The sequence below is a fragment of the Corvus moneduloides genome, chromosome 3 (genome assembly GCF_009650955.1).
Source record: "Corvus moneduloides isolate bCorMon1 chromosome 3, bCorMon1.pri, whole genome shotgun sequence".
NCBI lineage: Eukaryota > Metazoa > Chordata > Aves > Passeriformes > Corvidae > Corvus > Corvus moneduloides.
This window is the reverse complement of record NC_045478.1, coordinates 99,933,560-99,957,708: the sequence shown is the minus strand read 5'-3', so window position 1 is coordinate 99,957,708 and position 24,149 is coordinate 99,933,560. Positions and strand designations below refer to the sequence as shown.

General features: G+C 40.7%; 1 protein-coding gene across 2 annotated transcripts in view; it reads left to right on the top strand.

The window, feature by feature from the left end:
* PTPN14 (protein tyrosine phosphatase non-receptor type 14) overlaps nucleotides 1-24,149 on the top strand; it is a 111,752-nt gene that overhangs the window by 56,385 nt on the left and 31,218 nt on the right. For both annotated transcript variants that reach the window (XM_032102977.1, XM_032102978.1), the window contains exons 4-8: nucleotides 14,038-14,135; nucleotides 16,256-16,323; nucleotides 19,251-19,321; nucleotides 20,953-21,040; nucleotides 23,431-23,519. In XM_032102977.1, the coding sequence (XP_031958868.1) occupies nucleotides 14,038-14,135; nucleotides 16,256-16,323; nucleotides 19,251-19,321; nucleotides 20,953-21,040; nucleotides 23,431-23,519 (414 nt within the window). The remainder of the gene's footprint in view (nucleotides 1-14,037; nucleotides 14,136-16,255; nucleotides 16,324-19,250; nucleotides 19,322-20,952; nucleotides 21,041-23,430; nucleotides 23,520-24,149) is intronic.

Below are 24,149 nucleotides of genomic sequence, written 5' to 3'. Positions count from 1 at the left end.
TCACCACTCTCACTGTAAATAATTTCTTCATTATGTCTAGACTAAATCTACCCTCTTTTAGTTTAAAAACATTGCCCCTTGTCTTATCACAACAGGCCCTGCTTTGTCCCTGTCTCACAATCCCAGTGTAAGTACTTCCCCTAAGGCAGCTTCATTCTGTTTCCTCATGTCCTGTTCCTGGTCACCAGAGGAAGTGACTGGGTATGATAGGACACGGCTGCAAACCACTGTCTTAAAAATGTGTCTTGATTACATAGACTGTCAGGATTGAACCTTAATTCCAGAACGAAGAGCTGAGGGTCCATGAGACTGAACCTAGTACTTGAGACATTTTATAATCCTTAAAGAGATGGAAATATATTAAGCATTTTGAAACTTGCTTTGAAGGTCTAACCAGCTTCTGTTGCAGGAGAAAAAGTTCTTCTGCCTTCCTGCAAGGAAACAAAAACAATTTGAGCGGCCTGTATATTTATTTTGTGATATCTGACAGTTGAAATAATGCTGAGGCTAGTAATCTGGTCTTTTGCTTTCATAAGTGAGGAGCTTGCTTTGTGTATGGAGCTGTGTTTGGATGAGTCACACCTGCTGCTTTTTGTTTCTCCGCCTCTGAGGAAGCTGTCCTCACTGCTGCTTGGTGATAAGCACTTGTGTTAGGTGGATCACTGTGATAACCTGGAGTTATCTTCTGTTTAAATCCTGCTCTTCCTGCTGCGTGGCTTTCTCCTGTTAGATTTCCTAGTGCCACACACACACACACACGGTTGCATGTCTCTAGCTGTACTGCTAGCAGTATCCATTCCGTGTGTGTGTATTTAATGGAAAATCTATTGAAAGTCTGCTTGCATGATCTGAATGTGTCCCTTTTGCTTGTTCTGTGTTAGTAGCTGGTTAAACAGTGCTGAAAAATATTTTAAATCTTGCTGTAATTGGCAGTAGAACCTCATGAAAACTGCAACTTAACCTACTTTTTGGAATGAAGTGGAAAATGGCGTCTTGCTTTCTTTGAACTGCAGTGTCTTGAGGCGGGAGGATGAGTGTAGGGATAGTAACCTGTGGAGGGCTGGGAGCCCTTGGCACAAGAGCCCTCTGCATTCCCTTGGAGGAGAGAGGCCTGAGGGCAAAAAGACTCTCCCAGAGATAAGCAACCTTCCTCGGGTCATGGTGAGAAAGTGAACCACCCCCAGCATGCCTTGTTTCTATATGGCAATAGCCTGTACCCAGTTGGCTAGTTGGTTTCTACCCCACCCACTGCCTTTCCCATAAAAAGCCCCCTGTTTCTGCCCCTGATGAGGGAGCCTTTGTCCATAGCCTCCCCTTCACAGGGGCTGCTGGACAATGAAAGCCACCTCTGTGGAATTGCCATACGAGGCTCCTGTCTCTCTGTCCCCGGGTTCGCCTTGGGTGATTTCACGGGGAGCTGAATCACAAGAGCTGGAATCGCTTGTAGCTGAGAAGGTGCTACACTTGCTGAAATCCCCTGCTGCCCAGGGAGCTCTGCCATCACTCCTGGAAGAGTTGTTCTTTGCAGGACACACTTTCTAGGAAGATCGTGGCACACCGGTGCTGACCAGCATTGGATCCCCTGTGATAGTTCCCTTCTGCTTGCACAGATGGAGGTTGTGTCAAAAGTTGTATTTAACAACATAGCCTTGCTAGATCTACTTCCACTTGTAAACTCTACAAGAAATCTTCACCTAGGTATTTACTCTCAAGGACTGTGTCAGGCCTAAGACAGGATGCAGAGATACAAAATGACAAACAAAGAGCAGATTTTGTGTCATTATAGTTTTATTTCTAAATAGAAATAATATTCTCTAGACTGGAAATTCAAGTCTAATGTTTCTTGACTGATGGGAGCGTGCTGCCATCACCATGATGGACAGGGGGTTTGCATCCACAAATTGGGGAGGTTTCTATAAACTTAATGAAAAAGCCCCTGCTGGTGGAATGACTCTCAATAGAATCAGTTATGAAAGATTTTGTTCCCTGAAAGTTCTTAGTGTATTGTTGTGTCTTTAAACCAGACAGATGCAACTAAAAGCAAATAGAGAGATTTACAAAAAAAGATGTTAGCGTCAATGTTTTAGTTTAAAGGAGAAAGGATAAGAAAAGTAGAAAAAGGGACAACACTTGTCATCCCTAGCTGCTTGAGTCACAGAAGTGCCCATCAGCGGTTTTGCATCGCCTTAAATGAAGGTGAAAAGGATAATTCCTCCTCTAGTTTAGGAACTGAGCCACTCACTGCCTTTGCCATTCAAGACTATTGCAAGCTGCTTGGCGGCCTCTTTTTTCCCTCCGGGTGTAGCAACAATGTGTGTCACTGCGGAGGGAGGTTTCCCACTCATTAAGGAGCACTGTGCACGGGGTGGATATTCTGCTGCACCTCACACACTGGCACATGCTTTGGACTTGTCTCCCAGGGTGGTTTAAGGCACTGGTTTTGGACAGATGTCTGCATTACCTAGGCTGGGGCTGGTATTCTTCTGTTTGTCTTCCCATATAATGCAGTAACAGGGACTTACCAGTTTCTCCTCAGGGAAATGCAGACTGCTAGGGGATGTACTGCATAAACTCTTCATGACACGCCAATCCTGCTTCAGTCATGTTGCTGCTCCTGAGGGAGCCTTAAAGAGTGAAGGTTGCTCCAGACTTCCTGTGTAATCAGTGAGAAGAAATGGGCATTTCCACTGTGTGATTCAGGATTCCTCTGTTGTGCATCACTTTCTGCAGGTGATTCATTCTCTCTTTCCTACTGTGTGTTTTGAAAAGGGAGCAGTGGATCATTGGTCTTCTATTTAGAAGTCCCAGATAGATGTCTGAAATTTTTCTACAGCATCAGGAAGAGGGTCAAGCCACTAACAGCAGCAGCATATGAGCAAACAGATCTGTGAGTTTTGATTGGGATTTCTATCTGCTTTTTAAATTAAGACAGTGGAGATCTTGGTTACAGTAGCACTGCCAGTCTTCAATTAAATTAATTCAATGTCAAAGTTTGTACTGCAGGCTGGAGCAAACTTTTTCCCTTCTCTTATAGCTGAGACAAACCATGAAAACTTAGTTCTAAACTTACCTTTTCAGTGATGTGAATATCTGTATTTTTTTTTTTTTGCCTTGCTGGCAGGGTGTAGCACTAAAGGAGCTGCAGTTGGATGTCAGTACAACCCTGAAGTCTCCAAATGTGTTTAAAAGAGGCATTTGTGTGGAGGCCCTTATGCAGCTGAGAATCTCAACAAGAATTTGGCAGAAATCTCAGTGTCGGAAGATGGCAGATTCCTGTGCAGTGAGATGTTTACTGGGCCACTGTTTTATCTTTGGCAGCTGCTTTTGCACTTGATATCTTCAGCTGTTTTTGAAGCTTTTACAAAGAATAATTATTCATTTCATGAAATGGATCTGTTTTACCCACCTAGCAGGGCACTGATTCACATATTTCCCTGGCAACATCCCGTTGTTATCAGAGCTGTGTTCACTTTTGCAGGGTTGCATTCACTGGGATGTTACAACTTCCTGGGCTGTGGTTTTGTTGCATGATTTACTGAGGTGTGGGGTGACTGTTTTCAATTATTCCTTTGGAAACACTAGGGTCACTGGGGTCTCTGGGAGATGGAAGCAACCTGAGTTTTCCTTTTCAGCTGGCAGTGCTGCTAATGTAGATGTTCCAACAACCTTTTCACAGGAATATAAGGTGTTGTACCGACGACCTATAGATAGGCAGCAACTTCATTGTGTCACATTTCAAGCCGTGTTTTCTTCTTGCCAGGACAGATTACTGTAAAAGGCAGTAGCCAATGGACTGGATTTTAACTCCCCACCAGGTAAAATTCCACTAAATCCATAGAGCTTTCTCAGACATTGATTATGTGAGGTTGGGATACTACTTAAAGGTTTCACTGATAGGGTTTTGGGAATGAGCTCTATAAATTCATGAACAAGGTTTCACTGCAGGCTCACCGGAGCTTTGCTTTGTTTTGTTAAGTTCAGGCTAAGCACACATTCTTCTGTAAGTTTGAATGTGTTCACTTGCTCTTTAAATAAAGTAACACCTGAATACACTTGCATGCTGCTCTGCACCCACAAAGCAATTATTTTGTGATGTGCTTCTGGATGCTTACATATGCATGCCGGTTGTTCACTGGTATATGTGCTCACTCAGTTCAGCTTTTGCATCAGTGCACAGCAGTACATTTAACCAGAAAAACATGGTGGACTTGAGTCATTCCAGAGTTTAGAGCTGTATGGAAGGAGACTATTTAAAATATATATTGAAAAATGAAACGGGACTTATGGGGGATATACATTATATTTTATTGTTTCGACGGACACAATGAGGAGAAGAGAATGGGGCCATGAGAACTCTTCGTGTTTGTTTTGGGTCCAGAGAATAGTTACGCCTGTACTCAAGCCCCATTTAAAAAAAAAAAAAAAAAAAAAAGGTTATCTATTTATTTTTAGTACTGCATAGTATGAGCTGGAGTATACATTTGTTCTGGTTAACTCACCACATTTTTTTAGCATGATATTCTAACCTGCTTGGCCATTAACCTGGCTGGCTACCAGGAGAATTTTCAAACCATTGACTCATATTGCTTCCATATGTAGCTTAAACCACCTTTTCCCACAGTAGATACAGCTTGAAGGTTAGCTGCCTTGTTTTTCAGGGCAGGGAGCAGCATATTTTGAACTGAGTCAACACATATGAATAAAGGAAGTAAATACAAGATATTTTTAACTTTTCGGGGTCTAATCCCATTTTTGCCAAAATCTAGTTCCAAATCAGGAAAGACCAACAGGGGTTTTTGTGCTCCTCTCCCCCAGGAGGTTAAGCAGTCTTCAGCATACATAGCTTATCTTTTGATTATTGCATCTTTGTGAGGATGAATCTTCACAGCTGCCATTTCAGGGGTTTTTTTGGTTTATGCTGTTTGAAGATCTTGGGGCATGAGTTGCTCTGTGTGTGTGGGACCTGCTGTTCTGAGGATGTGACTAACCAAGTGGGAAATGACACACAGGCTGCATGCCATGGCACCTTAGTGAGCACCTGTATGGAGGTGGGGCCTGTATGTGGCTGGAGCTCCTGTTCTTAGTTGGAGCCCATGTTTTGTGTCAAGCACCAAAGGACAGGTGCTGGCTAGGAGAATTGGTTTATTATCCATTAAATATGAATTATTTAAGAAATAAATAATTATTTATTGTCAGAGCAGTAGCTGCCTCTGGGACACGCAGCTCAGGGCAAGGAGGAGGAGCCCTGGAGCCCTCTATGGGAATGGGGAAGACCATGTTTGGCTGAAGGTGAAGGTGGAGGCAGCAGCTGTGGGAGACATTGTGGGTTTGCACTCAAAAAAACCCCAACCATGTTGTGAAAAGCAGTATGTGGCATTGCTGCAATTCACCTACCTGACCCAGTTCTACCTTTTTTTCTTTCCTTTTGCGATCAAAAATGAAAGTGAAGCTAAAAAGAAAAAATAGTCTCCTGAGCTGTTACCTTTGGATCTCTGTAGCCAAATGTAAGCATTCTGCTCAGTTCAGGAGATATGAGCACATAGCTGAGCATGTTTTCAAGCCTAGCTGAAGTCAGTAGGACTGTCACGTTGAACAATAACACTTTCAGCATGTGTTTAAAACCGAAACCAAATGGATACATGGCTTTTTTCAAAGACAGAATCACAGAATCACCAGGTTGGAAGAGACTTCTAAGATCATCGAGTCCAACCCACGACCTAACACTAAACCATGGCACCAAGTGCCACATCCAATCTTTTTTTAAACACATCCAGGGATGGTGATTCCACCACCTCCCTGAGCAGACAATTCCAGTACTTTACCACTCTTCCCATGAAAAACTTTTTCCTGACTCCAGCCTAAATTTCCCTTGGAGCACCTTAAGACTGTGTCCTCTCGTTCTGTCAGTTGCTGCCTGGAGAAAGAGACCAACCCCCACCTGACTACAACCACCTTTCAGGAAGTTGTAGAGAGTGATAAGATGCGTGGATAACAAACTCTTTGCTCCCAAATTTTTTATTCTAGTATTTGTATAATATTTATGCTTGCATTGAATGGGGTTTATTTTCAGTTAAAAATGCTAAAATACAGATTTGTTTGCATTAGGTGATTTTGTTTTGCTTTACTTTTGCAATCCCACTCTAGCCTTTATAAAGATAAATTCTATGGTGGTGTCAATGGGGTTTTCTGGTGCACAACTTGCAGAGACCAAATGTAGCCTTTTCTAAGTGAAAATGCTCAGAAGACAAGAGGCGAATGGCTTCCCCTGTTTTTTTTTTTTACTCTAAAAGGCATGTTGGAGTTTTGTGCTGTATAATTCTTCAGGTATTTGGATTAACTCTGATAAAATTATAGGTGGTTGTAAGGGAGTTTATTGTGCTTATAAATTGTAGTGGGGCTCCCTGTAATTTGTTATAATTAATTCAATAGTTCAAGAGCAGAAAATCAAGATCAGGTTGTGGCATGCCTTCCTTTCTTGCTAAAGCATGCCATTACTGGCCTTTTTATTTAAAGTTTCACTTTGTGCTTGTGGGTTTATTTGAACTTGGAGTATGCAAAATGCATAATACACTCTGAACAAAAAAGTACAAGTACAGAGGACGGACCTGTTGCGGTTGGGGGGAGTTTTTGTTTAAATGTAGAGAAATTGGTAGATACTGAGAAGCTGCATCTGGTGGCTAAGCCTCTCATGGAAGGAGGGCATGTTTTGGAAGGCTTGTGTCACGTCTGCGGGCTGCAACAAGGCCTGGGTGCATGTCTGTGCTTGTGGCCCATCAGAAGTGGCAGGAAAAAAAAACCACTGGCAGAGCACTTCTTTCCAATGCAAGCTCCCTCTTTTGCTGCCAGTGAGAATGTTCAGTGTGACACTGTTGTCTCCTGTCACTGCTGAGGGCTTCACTGGCCGTCTCTTTAACTCTCGGCACCAAAGAGCCACAGCACTTTGGTACCAGGCTACACTGGAAGCATATACTGCTTCTATGGGAGAGGTTATAGAGCCTGTGTTATCCTCCTAAACAGTCAATATCCATTTGTAATACAAATATACTTTTCTTTAAGTGCTCAATTTTTCTGCAGAAATTTGGTGTTGTTGACTGATTCATGCCAGAATAAACACCTTATTGCTCTTAAAATACTTCGAATTTACTTTTGAAATTGTGTGCCAGCTGTGTAGAGAACTGTAGGGGGTGGAGATCTGGAATTTTAATTGTCTTTTGGGGAATGCGTGCAAACGAACAACCTTTCAGTAGTCAACTGTTGAAATGGAGATGGTAAACAACAACTAAGCAGTGCACAATTCTTATCAGGCTGTCTTTAGCTGTGCAAAATTTCCTGTTCTAGTATCCTTAGCCAGGAGCTGACTGTAGAGCTGGCCCATAACCTTTGGAAGGCATTGGCCTTTGGTAGGAGCCTCACTGGTCAGCTATGGCAGCTGGCCTTTCATTACGTGCCTCATTGCAGCTCACCAAGCAAGCCAGGCATCCAGGCTCTGTAGCTTGTCCCTACCTCGCAATCTGCATATCAAAATGAATGGAAAGTGACCCTTGTGAAGTTAGTCTGTTGTAGCCAAATCTCCTCTTTTCCCCTCTGACTATAATCTGTTGCTTTTAAAGACAGAGATTGAGTGATCTGGAAGTACATGATAGGAACTGTCTCCTTTTTTTTCAGTCAAATGTGTGAGTATGATGCTGTCCCAGCATTGTTCTGTCTCATTAGGAAGGGGAATGACACAAATCTTTCCATGTATTTATTTCATTTTCAGTGTCAGTCATGTTTTCCATCCAGCTGCTGGAGGAAACCAGGATGTAGGCAGTTGGATGCTGCTTTTGAACAGCGTCATTTCTCAGTTACCTGAAGCTAACCTTGACCTACCCTCTAAGGTTGTTATGATCAAAGAGCTCTTACCCTGGAAGACGTTATGACTGTGTTTTTACTATTGGCATTGACAGTTTGAGCTTCTGAAGGAATTTCCTCCTGCATGTGTGACAAAGGCTCTTTCGTCTCCTTCACTCTTTTTCTGGCAAGTCTGCTGATCTTCCTGAAGGTCTGTGACAGGGTGTGGTAGACTCATTCTCAATAATACCCTTCCAAAAATATTACCCTTCTATTAGTGGAAACACTGCCATTGCTTTTTATATTCGAACACAAATCCCAGATAAATGGCTGTTGTCTAGAACTGTGAAACATCAGACTTTTGCTAGGAGAGAAGTTGATGAAATTCCAAAGGAGTGAACTAGAAATGTTCTGTTTATCAACCCCATCTAAGTTTTTAAAGTGGCAAAGACGAGGCATTAGCTCTGTGTTACTGACTATGACATCATGAATCTATATATCTCTCTTTTTTTAAGTGCCTTTAGATTAAGATGTGCTGATTGAATCCTTGCCTCCAAAATGTGTTTCAGCATGCCCAGGCTCAGAAATCATAACACCATGTTTGCCAATATACTGTTGTTGCATTTGAAAAGACCAGTCTTGTCTGCCTGTCTGCCTTTTTTAGCATATAAAATCCAGTCCAAGTTTGCAAGTCAGCTTTGTTACTGTATATTGAGTATATTGAGTGACCCACATGAAATAAGCAGCATCCAGTAAGTAGTACTCGGGATTGAAACTTGGGAACAAAACCTAGATCTCCCAAATCTGCCTTGGATTCCTGCCCAAGTTTACATGAGTAGCTTCACCAACCTCAGATATTCTATAAAATTAGGCTAATCATTGTTAATACATTAAAGCATGTTTTTCTCAGAAAAGCTACCAGCAAGAGTTAAGTAGTAATATGATTGTCTCAAATATGTAATAAATAAATAGAAATCACTTTTTGGTCATTATCAGTGAGTTTCTTTGGTTGCCCACTGAATTGCTGAGTCATTGACTCATCTACCTCAAAGGCTTAGAAAATCGGTCCTCAAAATAAAAAAATGGGTTTCTATTTCAAATGTAGCATATAGGTATCCATGGAATCCTGTTGCTAAATAGTATCAAAGCCAAAATCATGGCAGGTATGAGGTGAACAATAGACACATCAATATCAAACTTAGTGCTTAAAATAATTTTAGTAAATGATAAAAGGCCTCTGTTCTGGAGAAACTGCTTCCCCTGTGGGCACATTATTGCATGAGTATACATTGCAGCGTCTCTCCTCAGAAATGTATTACCATACTAAGATAATCTCAAACAAGCTGACTCGGACTGTTGTTGTGACTCAATGAGACTTTTATTGTGTTCCTAATTTTAGAAAATCATATTGTACTCTAATTGCAATTTTTTTTTTTAAGTTGGAAAAGAGCTGAAGTTCTTGAGCTAAACCACTTGTGGACCAATCTGTTTCTCCTTTGAGTCTTAAAGGTTTCTTCTTTTGGAGATATGAAATGGTAAAGCAGTTCTCTTTTCCTCCAGACAAGAAGTTAAATTACATAGTTATGCAGTTATTCAATAGATAGGCTTGATGCCAAAATGGTACCTAATGAGTTATAAAAAAGTTAGTCATGCCAGTAATTGCATCATTAGAAACGATTGAAAAGTAGTTGTACCTATTGGGTAACTAATATATGTTTTGTAGTGCTTTGTTTGTTTTCAGATACACTAAAGGTAAATATTTATTGGTATTGAAACTGTGATGTGTTTATATTGGCTTGAAATTTCCAAATAAAACAAACTGATTAAAAATAAAAAGAAAAGCTTTTTAAATGTTTCCTGCTGCATTGGAGTTAATGTGTATATTACAAACCCTTCCTGATTTACAGAGAAGGCTAGTAAAACCAGGAAAAAATAACAAAAATCCAGACAGGTCACAATTCAAACAGTATTAAACATTATTAGCTCGATCATGTCACCTTTTTGTATAAAATATACATTTAGATTGTAAATCCCTGGGACAAAAAGAATTTTTTTGTTCTCTTCCTGTGCATTTCCTAGCACAGTTTGATGCTGCTTGATTACTAAGGCTAGTAGATCTGATAATACTGAGTAATTATTCAGGTAAGGAAGTATTGCCTTGCGGTTCTTTGTGGAAGTCACTAGTAAGAAAATCCTGAAGATGCAGTGCAATTACCCTGCAAACGTAATGCGTATTCTTACTTTCGTAAACCATCCTTTACTTTCTCTGCAAAGATCTCACTTCTGGTGTTGGTCAGGCCAGGTTCTGTGTGGCTTGTGATACCTGAAACGTTGGTTGTTGAGGAGAATGGAAACCAGTGAAATTGAGTGATCTTCTGCATGTATCAAATAGCACCAGGGGTTTTACATCAGATAACAGTGGTGATGGAAGGGTGCAATGAATTCAGTGACACTGTACAAACACCCACGTTCTTTCTTGAAGTGACAGCAGAACAAATGTGAACCCTGGTCTTGGGGGAGGCCCATGCAGAATTGTTTGAGCAAATGGACTTTCCCTGCATTTATGCTGCTGTAGCAGAGTCTGAATCTGCGTGTTGCAATTAAATTTTAAAACAGTACCCTTATCTCCTGCTTGCTAGTACCATTGGGTTTTGGTGGGTTTTTTTTCCTTTCATAGTATGGATTGCCAAAATACAGATGTTTATTCTGGAGTTGAGATGTTGTCTCATAGTCATCCAGTTGCAGCTTCTTTGCTCTATAAAAATGTGCTTTTTGATGCAATACATGCAAATATACTTCTAATGTTTTGTGTGTTGGCTAAATAGAGTTGTGGGAAATGATATCCTTTTAATGATGGCTTTGTTCAGACTTGTTGTCCACTCCCATTCCCCTTGGAATTAGCTACAGGCTGGCAAACTGCAGTAGCCTTTATTATATTGAATACACAATGGCTCTGCTAATAATGTTTAACCCAAACTGAGCAATGAAGGTGAGAGATTTCAGCTCCAGGCTGACTTGGCTATGGTGGTGTCTTTTCTGCCCTGCTCTCCTCCAGTATCCCAGAATGACTTTGTGATTAAAGCTTCATAAATCTTAATTTTGAATTTTTTGTCTTTTATTTTTGAGGGTGCAGATTGCAAACTTCTCTTTTGTTCACTTTCCATATGCTTTCCCAACTAAAACACCTAATAGAAGGCTTATGAAACGCATGTTTTTATCTGCTGTCCTGGAACAGCTTTCCTCAGTGAATCTATGGCTGAAACATTTTTAAAATGTTTGATTTCCCTCAAATTATAGATCTACTTTTGCAATCCAAGTGAACAAAGAGCAGTCTCAGTTAGCATAGTGGTATAATAACAGCATTTAATTTAATTTCGGATGGAGGAGCCTCAAATCCCTGACAGAATGTGGGCCAGTTGCTCCTCTCCGTTGGCTGGGCAGGGAGCCTGACCACAGTTTTGCAGCATGGCTGAGCCATGAATCTGTGGCTGGTGGAGTTATTAGAGCCTTCTAGTGGAGCTTCCTCCAGGGTATCCTGCTCCTTCTCTGCCTTGACACTGGAATTAGCCACCCCAGTCCATGCCTGGGGAAAGATGTCCTGGTTCATGCTTTGTTTGGACACCATGAACAGAGATGTCAGGGGACTCTTCAGGTGGGTGTCACTTGTCACGGTCAGTACAGGGGTAAAGAGGAAGCACATACCAACCACAGGTTTCTGCCTCGGTCTTCTTCAGATTATCTTGGCACTTCCACTGAAACAGGCGCCAGAGCCACAGTGGGTGGTTGCATTTCAGTGTGTTTGCCTGTGAAAAGTGACAACTTTCTCCGTGAGACTTTTTCCCTGACAGATACACTAGTTAATGTCAGAGCACCAATTATATACATCCCTTAAACTCTTACTGCATGTCAATCTACAATATATAATAAATCCTAAACTCACTGGATGATCTTTAATATCCCTTCCAACCCAACCCATTCTGTGATTCCATAATGCTGTAGAATATTCCTATTAAGATTTTTAAATGTGACCTCTTCCTGACGATCAAGTGAAGCACCTGTAAATGGGCATTTTTCTCAGATTATGGGTGCTGTCTGCTGTCCTTGTGAGTGTGTAACTGTGTGTTTATGAGTGTGTAACTGTGTGTTTGTGAGTGTGTGTGTGTGTATGTCTGAGTGTAACCGTGTGTGAGTGTGTAACTGTGTGTTTGTGAGTGTGTGCACACGTGTGTCCTTGTTTGCCCTAACTTTTCTAACATCTGTCTAGGGTCTGACCTATTTTTTTTTTTTCTAATTTTGGAGGCTACTGGTCAAAGACAGTGTTGGGGGGAAATGGTGGAGACAGCTCTTGAGAATTCCACATTGTCCAAGGCAGACAAAAAAAAAATGTTTCCTTCCTTGCTTGCACCATATTCCGATGGCAAGTCACATGGCAACTCAAACCCCCCAGCAATGTTTCTTTTGAAAGTCTAGGTCATAATATTTGATACTAAGGTAGCTGCATTGGCGCTGTATTTTGGTGATGCTTACCTGAGTAATTCTTTCTGTGATTTGTCTGCAGTTGTGTGGACACTGGTTCAAATTATGGCTCCCCTACAGCTGGTCACATTCTTGACTTCTGTGCAGCTAGGATGTCACTCTAAGAATTTTACATTGGTTTGAGTTTCATGTAGCCTCTTAACTCTGTGTTTGTTTTAACAATAGCTTTATTTTTCTGGCACATGTGGATTTTACTCTCCTTGTTAGACTAGAATATGTAACTTGTGTGTATGTGTAGCGTGGACCCAAATAGCTGCTTTTGGGATTACAAGTCTTGAAGACCAAATGAATCAAACACTTGCTCACCTGCATCGTTGATAAGCAGCTTATGTCAAGCTTCTATGAAAGCATGCATGTCTTTGGAGTTGGGATTTGGTCACTGCAAAGGAGTAGAAAGAAGCTGATTTGTCTCTTGGACCGAGCAATTGTAAAACCTGGGGCTGAGGCACAGGGCTCAAGCTGGGGAGCCGTATGCTTTTTAGCCTGCCTCTCTCAAATTTCAAAATCCCCTCAAGTTTTAATCTTCATTAGGCTGTGTGGAAGCCAAATCTGAGCATTTTAAATGCGATTATATTTTTCTTACTTCTCAACACAAACAGTAACATTTGCAAGCTTAGTTAAGGCACCGCGGTCCCTGTTCCACGGTTGATGTTGCAGTGGTTCTCCTTTCTGCTGGGACTGGGAAGGTGACACTGGGAAGGTGACACACTCTAGAACAAGGCCAGAACAGTTTCTTTGCCAAGAGGTTCAGAGGAAAGGTCAGATGTGGCGTGCTGGTTGTAGCTGAGCCCAGTTAGGAGTTTACTGCCCACAGACTTTGACTGCTGTTCGCTGTCTGCCTTGCAGAGCTTGCAGTCTCTGGGACTGGCTGGCATGCTTGTGTACCACTTCTTTCTATCCCAGTTTATCTCAAGCAATTCTTTCTTAAATCTGTGCCATTTTAAGTGGATGCCCTCTGTTTCAGGGGGCTAGCAGGCATATGCAGCTCAAGGGTGCAGTAACCTCTGAACCTGTTTCAGCTGCAGCCAGGCTGGTGTGTCTGCTCACAACCTGAAAAAGTGCATTTCTTGAGTTTTGAGGTTCCTAATTTGGGTCACCCAGGTGCACCTGGAGGCTGAGTGCACACATGGACCATGTTAGAAGCTGTGTTTGCTTGGTTTGTGTGTCTTAGTCATCCGTACATATGAAAAATGCCAGTTAATAAATAAACCTTTTATATGGGCCATAGTTTAAGTTAAATCAGCAGACCAAAGTGTATTGCTAAAATTCCATTTCTTCAGTCAAAATGGTGACACTGGAGCAAAAACAGTGGAAGCAATATGAACAGCCCCTTTTTGCATTGGGGATTACATGGTCTGCACTAACCTCTATAAAACTCATAAAAGAGGTAATCTTAGCAGATGTCCCTCTTCTATGTGGTCTAGGGAACACAAACTAGAACTTTTCATTTTCCCTGTCATCCATCTGGAAGCACTGCACAGGTAGGGATCATATGAATTTGTTGTGGTAATGTGGAGCTTCTGAAGCTGGGTACAGGCCTGCTGTTCAACAGCCTGGCCTCTTGCTTGGGGTGATTTTTTTCCTTCTTTTCCGCAATCTTTGTTTTTTCCTGTGGGAAATGTGCCAGCTTATAGATATTATAATTTGTGCCTTTTTTTTTTTTGTTTGTAGATATCAGTATTACCTACAGGTGAAAAAGGATGTTCTTGATGGGCGGTTAATATCCTCATTCGAGCAGGGAATTCGACTGGCTGGTCTGGCAGTGCAAGGTAGGGTGACATGATCCCATGGCCTTTGTCCAGCAATGGCTCTTTCGGTTTGTCCTCTATCGTGACTGAGCACTGAGGCCTTGTATGACTCCTGCTCACAGCAGCTGGGTTTCCAATTGATTCCAAAGTGCATGGGTGGACTGCCGTGGATGAAACGCTCACAGCCTCAGGCAGGGAACGAGGGACCACACCACAGTGCTCAACTTTCCTATTTCTAAAATTCATGCAAGTGAATCTCAGCAAAACTCCAGTTCTTCCAGCCCTGACCACGGAGTACTTTGCAGTAATGATTTGCTTCACGTTCTCTGGTTTGAAATGCAAATTACATCAAAGAGCATGGCAGCAGCTTTAATTTTGCCTTTAATTAAAATCTCATTTTGCTGTATAGTGCTATATGAAGTATGAAAGAACACATGACCGTAATTGTTATGTGAGTTATAAGTTAATAATAAACTACTTCTTACAACATGATTTTTATTCTGAGACTCCTAAGGACATCAATAAAAGTCGGATCACATAATGTATATGTGCAGGGGAAGAAGCCCTGTATTTGGATAATGTACGTTTCAGTCTATCCACAACTGACTGAGAACTTGAGGCAGAGTTTCAGCAATAGTGTTCTCTGCATGCTCTCTGATGAGTGGAACGGGGGAAGTGTATACATAAATAGCAAACATGAGGATCTGATTGTTGACAATTAAAGGTTCAATGGAGAGAAATGCTAATGTGGTCTTTTTTTAGAGCAGTAGAAATGCTGGTTTTGTATCTTATATCTTCATTAAAAATTGAAGGGAAAATGTCTTGTCAAATCTTGAAATGTTTGCCTAATAAAGGAAAATATATGTATAAGATTCCATAATTAATCTTTTAATTTAGGTAAATGAAGATTTTCCAGTGTATAAGTTAGGTCTGAATAGATACTGAATATATTTCATTGTGTTTTTGGAGCTTTTTCCTAATTTTGAGAGTGAGTCAATCCTACTATTCCTGAGGTTGTATGACTTCCTTTGTCCTTTGCATGCGATGCGACCAAAGGTATTTGAAATACTTATTTCTTTTAAACTTGTAGACTCTGTTTCATGCCCATTTTGATTTCCTTCTATTTATGCTAAAACATAACTCTGAGGTAGAAACAAAATGAAACCGCATTTTTGGCATCCTGCAATATGCGAAATCGTCTAGAAGCTTTGGAAGAATGTTAAGATAAAATGATTTATGGTGGGGATTTCCAGCTCCTGTAATACGAGAATCTTGTAGATGGCGTTTGATCCTGTTCAATTAATATAAAATAAAAACCTCCTGGCAAGATACTCTTTTGATATAAGCTGTTGTGTATTTAACAGATAGATAAATATAGGCATTGTTTGGGGTTTTTAAATGTAGTTTAGCCTTTAGGAAGCATTTCCAAAACTCCATGGTCTCAAGGATATTTAGACAAGAATCCTCAGCCTGACGTATGAGTGAATGTGAGCACGGAGATGAGTATCTTTTGGAGAGATGTAGAAGAAGCAGAAAAGTGAGTAGAAAGCTGTGGGCCAGTCTGTTAAACCAACACAGTGCCTTATGCTGTTCCATTGGCTGCAGAAGGATAAACCTTCCCTCATGTTGGTTGTTGACAATTTTAAATAAAATTGACTACTGGATTTTAACCTTTATAGCCTGTAAAATTAATCTTTTGTTCAACTGTGTAGAGTTGTAGCAGAGGTAGCTTAAATTTTCTTTATTTTTGCCTGGTCAGAGTTGGAAATGTTGGAGAAGCAAAAGTGTGCATGATTTTTAAAGAGACTGAGCAATCCCAGCATTTTTTTAATGGAGGTATGAGTTCAAGAAGGCTACAGAAAAACAAACTCTTGCTCTTCTGATGGTTAAGCACTGCAAATGATCATTATATTAGAGATCAAAAGAAAAATTATTTGTTGGCTGTTACTTGATCTCTGGTAATAACACTATTATTTTCAGACCTCCATGCTAAAAGCTAAAGTACAAGCAAAAATCTTTGTGCTAGGCTGTGGCTTCAAGAGAACTCGCCCACTTGAAATTAAGCATCTGTGCAAAGGTTGAGTGTGGTCTTAACATGTGTGGATAGTGCCAAAGTGAGTAATTGTGTTGTTCTTTTCCAGCGGATTTTGGAGACTATAATCAGTTTGAATCTCATGACTTCCTCCGAGAATATGTCTTGTTTCCTATGGTGAGTTCCTTATCCCTCTCTTTTGTGGTCTTTTGTGAATAATTTCTCCATGACTCAGAGATGGCTTTGTTGATAACAGAGCAAAAACACCAGCGCTGGACTAGTGGAAGCAAAATTTGCTCCCCAAAACTTGATTGCAGCTGAGTGATTCTATGCTATGGAATGTCAGCCCATTTTCAGTTCCTGTTGAGCCTCCACTAGGAATAGGTGTCAACAAAAGAAACTTACGTCTTTGAATCAAAAAAGAATTTGCATCTATTTTAAAAGGTATATATTAGCACCACTGTGATGTTAGCAACATGGCATATCAAGGGGATACAAGGGCTGCTGCTGTAGTAAATGTTGTGTCACGGGACAAGCCATGCAGCCATTTCTGAAGAGAATGTGAATTTACATCAGCTGACTGTTGCACTGAAGTGAAGCCTGAATCAAGTCTTCTCCAAACGTTCTCCAGGGACTGTGCTATAAATTTGGTTTACATTTGGAAACTAGGAAAGGAATTTAGATCGCTAATGATGTTGGAAATTTGGTGACAAATGCCGAGCATTTGCAGTCTGGGACATTGAGCTTCTCTGGGAGGACGAATAAGAGAAGAAGAAAACCAAAACAAATGACTGTTGAAGCTAAGGGTGGCTTTGTCTTAGATGAACAAGTCCATCAGCATGAATATTTAGTGTAAGCTTCATAAATATAAAAGATCATGGAATTATTTCTAACTGGAAAAAATATTTGGAAGCAGGGTGTAGCTGCCTGGAAGTTAAGGCATCTGGTTTCCCTCTGCAATTAGTGGAGTAGTAGAGGGAGAATGATTCATCTCACTGTAATTTGAAGGCTTGAGAAGCATTTCATCCCACTTACCCATGCTCTTTTGCAGGAGTTGCAGTGGACAGTTTGTTCTTAAATCCAAAAAGGTGACATCTGTATTGTGTCTTGACTGCAATTTTGAGCCACTAGGCAGTTCAAAACGACCTGAAAAAAATGGGAAGGAAGAAGGGAATGTACAGAGATCTGAATATGCTTTGCATGGAATATATGTGTAGAATGTGGCTTCAGTATTAACCTTTCACTAATAAACTTCTGTTATCCTCTCTAGTGGAGCAGAATTTCTTTGGTAAGCCATCTTATCTATTGATAAGTAGTTGATGATCTTGTGTGTGGTTGATGGCTTTTGAAGTCATGTATGATAGCCTAAATGGGAAAGAAGATGGCTGAAAATGTATACGGAGAAAAGTGTTGTTGTCAGGGTGTCACTTCGTAAATGAACTTCTGCAAAGTTCTTTCAATACAAAAAGAATGAATTGGAGTGGTTTGGGTGGGAAGGGACCTTAAGGATCATCTAGTTTCAACACCTCTGCCATGGGGAGGGACACTTTCCACTAGACCAGGTTGCTCAGTGCTCCATCCAACCTGGCCTTGAACACTGCCAGGGATACACTGGTACTATTTTTTGTTCAGAAAAAAAATTAGGGGAGGTTTTAGGTCTCTAGATGAGCTTCCAGGTGGTTAATTTCTCTGCGGTTCAGCAATTTACTTTGTGGGCCCATCTCTTCGAAACTCTGTTTTTGTGTCAGCTGCCTGCATGGTGGTGTGGTCAGCTCTCCTGTTTTGCATGTTTACCATCCCCTTGTGGTATCTTGCCTTTCATCCATGCTACTATTGCTAAATTTAAGAAGATCAGCAGGGTGTCTGCTTCCTACACCTTCAGAAGCCTACTCTTAAATCAACTGTTTCTCTAGACATTTCTTTAACTACTTCTCTCTGTTCTTCTGGGGAGGATGGATAACATAATAGTAAATATTTAACTGCAAATTCAGTAACAGTGGCTAAATGCTGCAGATACAAACTAGTCCCTAAGCAAGCTGAAAGATTTGAGTGAATTTGGGGCATAGAAAAAGCCTCCACTGAGAAAGTTGCTATAAATTCATTAGTGAAGCGAGCTTTTGGATGAGGGAGGGGCAGCTGCGTTTGTGCTGTTTGATCTTGTGAGGCTACAATGTGTGTCAAATGGCATTTCTTCAGCAGTGAAAAGAACAAAGTTATGTACACAGTACACCCCACAGGTGTGTGGCTGTGCATAGGCATGTACCATGCCATTTTTCATTAGCACACTACCACTTTCACATTTTTTTGTGGCAGAAGCAAATATCAGAGGGGAGGGCCCCATTGAGCAAGAAGCAGTGTATTTAAGTACATTACATGCAGCCTTAAGGCTTTCTTAAATAGAAGTAAGAACTTTGAGGTTTTGCAAGAAAGTTTTTCAGCTTCCTTTTTTTGGCCTTGAATTTATGAGCAGACTTCCTTTATTAACTTGCTCCCAATTATTTCAGAATTGTTTCTACTGCACCTTATTAAATTTGCAGAGTACAAAAATTTCTGCTCAGGAATGTGTTGCAAGCATAAAGTAGGTTTTAATGCCTATTTGCAGAGGTAGCAAAACTTTCAATCCCTTTAACGTGAGGAAGGAGGAACCTGTATGCTGCAGAGCAAAAGATATTAACGAATTCATTTTCCATGGTCTCTGTATTATTTTGGACTGTTTTTAAAAGGTATATATTAATTTGTAGATTTCCAAGTTTTTAGAGATTTGTTCAGTACCTATCCAGGAAAAAGTCCTTTATCTGTGCCCTGTACTCTGTTCTCTATTTTGGAATAATAAGGACCTTACCCCTATTTTTAACAGAATTGCTTTACCCTCCCAAAAAATGTTTAAAAAAAAAAATCAGAGTTTTATGTTCTTCTCGCACATTTTCAGCATCCCATGCTCTGAATTTTCAATGTGGTCAGTGATAGGTTCTCTCTTGGTAACTACCTAGAAGAGTGTGAACAGTAAAGTCTTGAAACATCTGTTCTCATAATTTCTGCCTGCCATTTTATTCTCTCTCTCTCTTTGGTTGACTAGTTTTTGATGCTGCTTCCTGTTCTTACAGGATTGGACCCAGGACGAAGCTGTCCTGGAGGAGCTGACTCAAAAGGTTGCTCAGGAGCACCGAACTCACAGGTGAGCTTGACATGATAAAGTTTGTACTGTTTTTTAAAATTTTTTGTCATTGTTCTAGTACTTCCCTGCCTCCCCCTGCATTCCTGGCAGTGTTTAACTAGCTTATCTTCATGTTACTATTATGCTTTGTGTCACTGGATTTTTAATTAGTCTATCACAAAAGATTATCTGCCTCTTGTAAACACAAACTGGCTGAGGAGCTTAATCCTAAATAAACGAGCATTTACACCCTTAGGTTTAATGAGCATGTGTAACACTACTTGTGCTATGCAGTAGACTCCTTTCTCTTTTTGATTTCATTTAATTCCTGATGGCAAAAGACACTGTGACTTGATTGGTGGCGATCCAAGGGCCTCTTTCAAGAGGAGTGGGATGCAAATGCTCTCAGTGTAATGGAAATGCAAATAACAGGAATTGGGTTTTAAGTCTCATGGAGAAGACACAGTATAGTGTTACTAGTTAATGAGCTAGGAGTGTGTGCATTAGTGCCTCAGTAAAAAAATCTTCTTTGTGAGCAGGCTTCTTTCATGTTGTCCGGTGCTTCAGTGGTGGAAGTGTTCAAACCTCTAGAGTGCTGTTATGGGAAAAATGGCAGTGCCCACATGTCATATGCAATAGGAATATTATGTGAAGGATGCTGCATTCCCCATTACATGAGAGAAAGTGGTTGTGAAAGGACAAATATCAGTCTCTGAGTCTAAGGCCATTCTCAGTTTTGAGTTTCAATGCAAGCCTGGGCCTTTGATGCAGCCAAAGGAATAGCTTCCAAGCCAGCCATGAACAGGCCTGGTTCTGTTCTCTCCCTGCCATGGGCTGCTTGTGTGATCTTGGTTAACTCACAGACTTGAAAGGAAAGATTTCCCACCTGCTGTGCTCTATAGTGCTATTTCTGCAGCACAAAGGGCAAATACTTCCCCTCACTTCAGCAGGTAGATCGTATTCCACCTCCCATCTCCCAGATATTTATCTGGTTCTTATATTTCTGTTTGTAAGCTGTGGTAAGGAGGAGCAAAGAAGAGAAAAATTGTTAGTGGCCTTCTTTTGGAGCAACCTGCAATCTATTCTGACCTACTTTTGAGAATTGAAATCTGTTTGAATTCCTGAGCTGTGACAGGAGCGTGTGTAGACACGTGTGTAAAAGTTTTCAGCTGGTTTGTTCTCTTTTATGAAAGAGAATCTGTTCAGCTTTTGGGTTTAGTGCCTGTATTTTTGAACAGCCAACTTGAAAACTTTTAAGTTTTTTTAAGAAACTCCAGTGGCCTTGTATAATATTCAGGCAGATTAGCACCCCTATGGTTCAAGTTTTCCATCCAAAACTGTCCACAACCTGATGGTTTCATAAAGCCTAGAGAAGATTTGATGTGTGCTGAAGAAGCTGAGTAATGTGATCAGTTCAGTTTGTTCCTCCTGTAATTTGAACTGGTCTTTGTACCTTACCTTAGTGACATTTAGTAAAATTTGCCCCCTTGCTGATTATGATCCTAATGTTGAAAGTTAGTTTTATGTTGTGCATTTCTAGGCAGCGTCTCCAAAGTGTCTTCTCAAGTGGTTTGTGAAACTCCCATTTTTTTTGCTAGTATTTGTGTGTGTAATATTGAACTATTTGCTGCCTTTTGTTAATCTAATTGCAGTGGCATTACAGCAGCAGAGGCTGAGCTAATGTACATCAATGAAGTGGAACGTCTGGATGGATTTGGGCAGGAAATTTTCCCTGTGAAGGTATGTTAGTGTATATTATAAAGGAACCTCTGAATCAAATGATGCAGAACTCTGCAGCAGCCTTTGGACTGCGTGCAAGTTGTGTTTGTCCAAAAGAGACAGGACTTGTTTAACTGCTCCAGAGGGTGAAATGACTGCTAGTAGCTTGAATGGACATTGCAGCATGAGGGTTTCATAGGCCTATAGTGCTACTTCTCTTCCATGAAAATCTTCCTCACAGAAGAGGTTGCTCTGTGCTAGGGCCTGCTCTCTTGGGAATCAGAGATGCTCCTTGCTTTTCTTTCATGTGCTGTCTATGGGAGAGTGACCAGGGCAAATGAATCTCAGCTCTGGTCATCTTCAACAGGATAGGAAAAGGAGACCTTTTCATGTCTAAGTTACTACTTACCAAGCACTAACTTCACTTTTCCTTAGTTTCTTATATGTGCACACAGGTCCTCCCCACATTTTTAATAAGGGGGAGTTTCAGGGATTATTTTGCATTTGCAGTCACTTTCCCTTCAATGGAAGTCCCATTCTGCCATGGATTGTCTGGATGTGTGGCCTTATGGAGCACATGCTGCCATGATAAAGTTGTGCTGAGAAACCGAAAACTGCTGTTCCCAATGGATGACCCATTTCCCTTTACTAACCTACCCAGCCACCCTGAGTAGGGATTGTGAGTGGTTTTACTGCTAGTTAAAGATAACTTGGAATTTAAAAACAAGCACAGCCACACACCAAACAAAACAAGCTTCCTGCTGAAGTCAAAATTGATCCTTTGGTGCCAATCTCAGAATTGGCCTGGAGGGGAGGAGCTGAATGGCAAAAAACTTTCAACCCACCAAACAAAATTCTGGAATGTTTATTGCCAATGAAGGAAATGAAAGCTTTCCTCAAATTAATTTGGAATAATGCTGAATACTACCGCAAAAGATTTCTGTGTTGGAAGTGTCCTTAGATACTACTGCATGTGTCAGTAAGGTCAGTATGAACAGTGGACTGGGTGCTCTGCAAAATGGCAGGAACGTGTCAGCCTTGCATCAAAGAGCAGCATGCTGGCCTTGGAGACAAACAGAACTGCATTCAAAGGGAAAAAGGAAAGATTTCTCTTTTTGTCCTGGTAGAAAGTGTTATTAGAAGTATGTGTCTTTCTTTCCATACAGATATTTGTATGTATACATGCACACATGTAGATATATGTATTCGTATGTATAAAAATACATACATTTTCCCCCCCACATTCCCAATCTTTTTGCTTTGTAAAACTCCCCCTGGCACAAGGCAGAAGAGTGTGTTGTCCTCTCATCAGACTAAACTGCTGATTCTCTGCTGGCTTGTGGATGAATTGCCATCCATGGTTTGTTTGCAAAAGACCTGGCACTCAGTACTTAAACAGGTGCAGATACTCCATCGTTGCCTTCTGAGGATCAAGCACGGCAAGGCCAGGAGAACAGCTCTGATCTGGTCTATTAAAATGCAGGGGCACCTGATAGTTTCTTGTGCAGGCATAGTGCATTAGCTGCCGTTCTTTCTAACCACACTCATGGTGTTAGCGTGACTTCTATTTGCCACTTTAAAGTGTGAATCAATTACTATATATGCAGCTGAGGGGGAACTGTTCTTGCTTGTTGATAAATGTAGAAAAACCTCTTTGTCAACAGTATTAAGCTTTTGTAGCCAAAAAAAAGGAAAGGGTTTCTCTTAAGAAAACTGATTTCAAAATGGATCAGTAGCATGTGGTTTTCAAACAGGAGCCTACAAGGAGACATGGGTAGGTGCAAAAACAGTAGGACTTCTTAGAGTCCACTGTTTTTGCATTGTTTTTGTGTGGTATGTGCAGTTGAATATTTAACCCAACAATTGAAAATCAATGGAGGATGTATCTGCATAGAGATGGAAGTACTTTTTGAGGTGACATGCTGTGAACTTCTACACAGAGTACTTAAAGGAGGAAGTGTGAAGGGTAGAGCTTTTGAGAGGGATTCCATCTCCAGGTGTGGTGTTCTGAAATCTCTACATGTTTTAACAGATGTCTGGAGAAATACCATGACTGTGAAAGAGAACTATTGCTTTTGGTATTCTTATGGGCTCTAGATAGCTGTAATCACAAAGAGAGGGGATGTGTGGGGTCTTACACAATGAATGCCAGTTTGTGGTCTGCATGGTGTTTGAGAGAGGAGAACTTTGAGCTCGTTTAGCCGTCTTCTGTTCTCACTAATCAGCACAATGAATCCCCTTAAATGCTAACTGCTCTGAAGTAATGAAAATCAGAGTCCAGTCAAGCAGTATAATATAGGTTAGTCCTGCATCCACACTGAAGGGCTTCTCTTTGGTACTTCAGCCTGCATTCCTATACACATATTGGCCAGTTTCTTTATTAATTTAAATTTATTATCCTTTCTCTGCAGGATAACCATGGAAATGACATACACCTTGGTATTTTCTTCATGGGCATCTTCATAAAAAACAGAATTGGAAGGACGACTGTGATTTATAGGTAAAAATGATGGTGTTTTGTATTTAAAGTGAGTTTCTTTCCAGAGCTCTATGTGTGGGACTTTTTCCTCACTTACATGTGTGACTGTAGTAGTGCCAATCCTCTTAACTAAGGAGTAGTAACCTTGCTGTTCTCAGGATTGGTCTCTTGGCCCAAAGAGATTAGATAAAGAATAATTTCTGATGTCTGTGAATGGGTTGGATGGCAAGAAAGTTGTAGTAGCCTGTCATATATCTTGTTCTAGTTTACAAGGCTTTGATCTCTTTTCTTTTCTTGTCTTTATGTCTTCTTCTTTGATGCTGCTGAGTACAAATCTGGTAAACCTCATGGTTGGCAGCCTGAGAGCTCAACACTTCTGAAAATCTGGTTGCCGTATTTAGGTGCCCCACTAAAAAAAAGTTGAACTTTCTCGTTCCATGATTTTGAAAATCATGGCTGTGTCACTCTATTGTTTCTTCCACTGTTAATTTTGGTTAATAATAATGACTTATCCATTAACTTTCTTTTGTGGGTTTTTTCTGCATGAAAATGTTGCTAGAAATCTCCATGATTCCAGGGAGGACAGTTTCACTCTTCTTTTCTACTCTTCTAGTGGGTATTTTTATTACTGTTGCTGTTTACTTGAAGTGG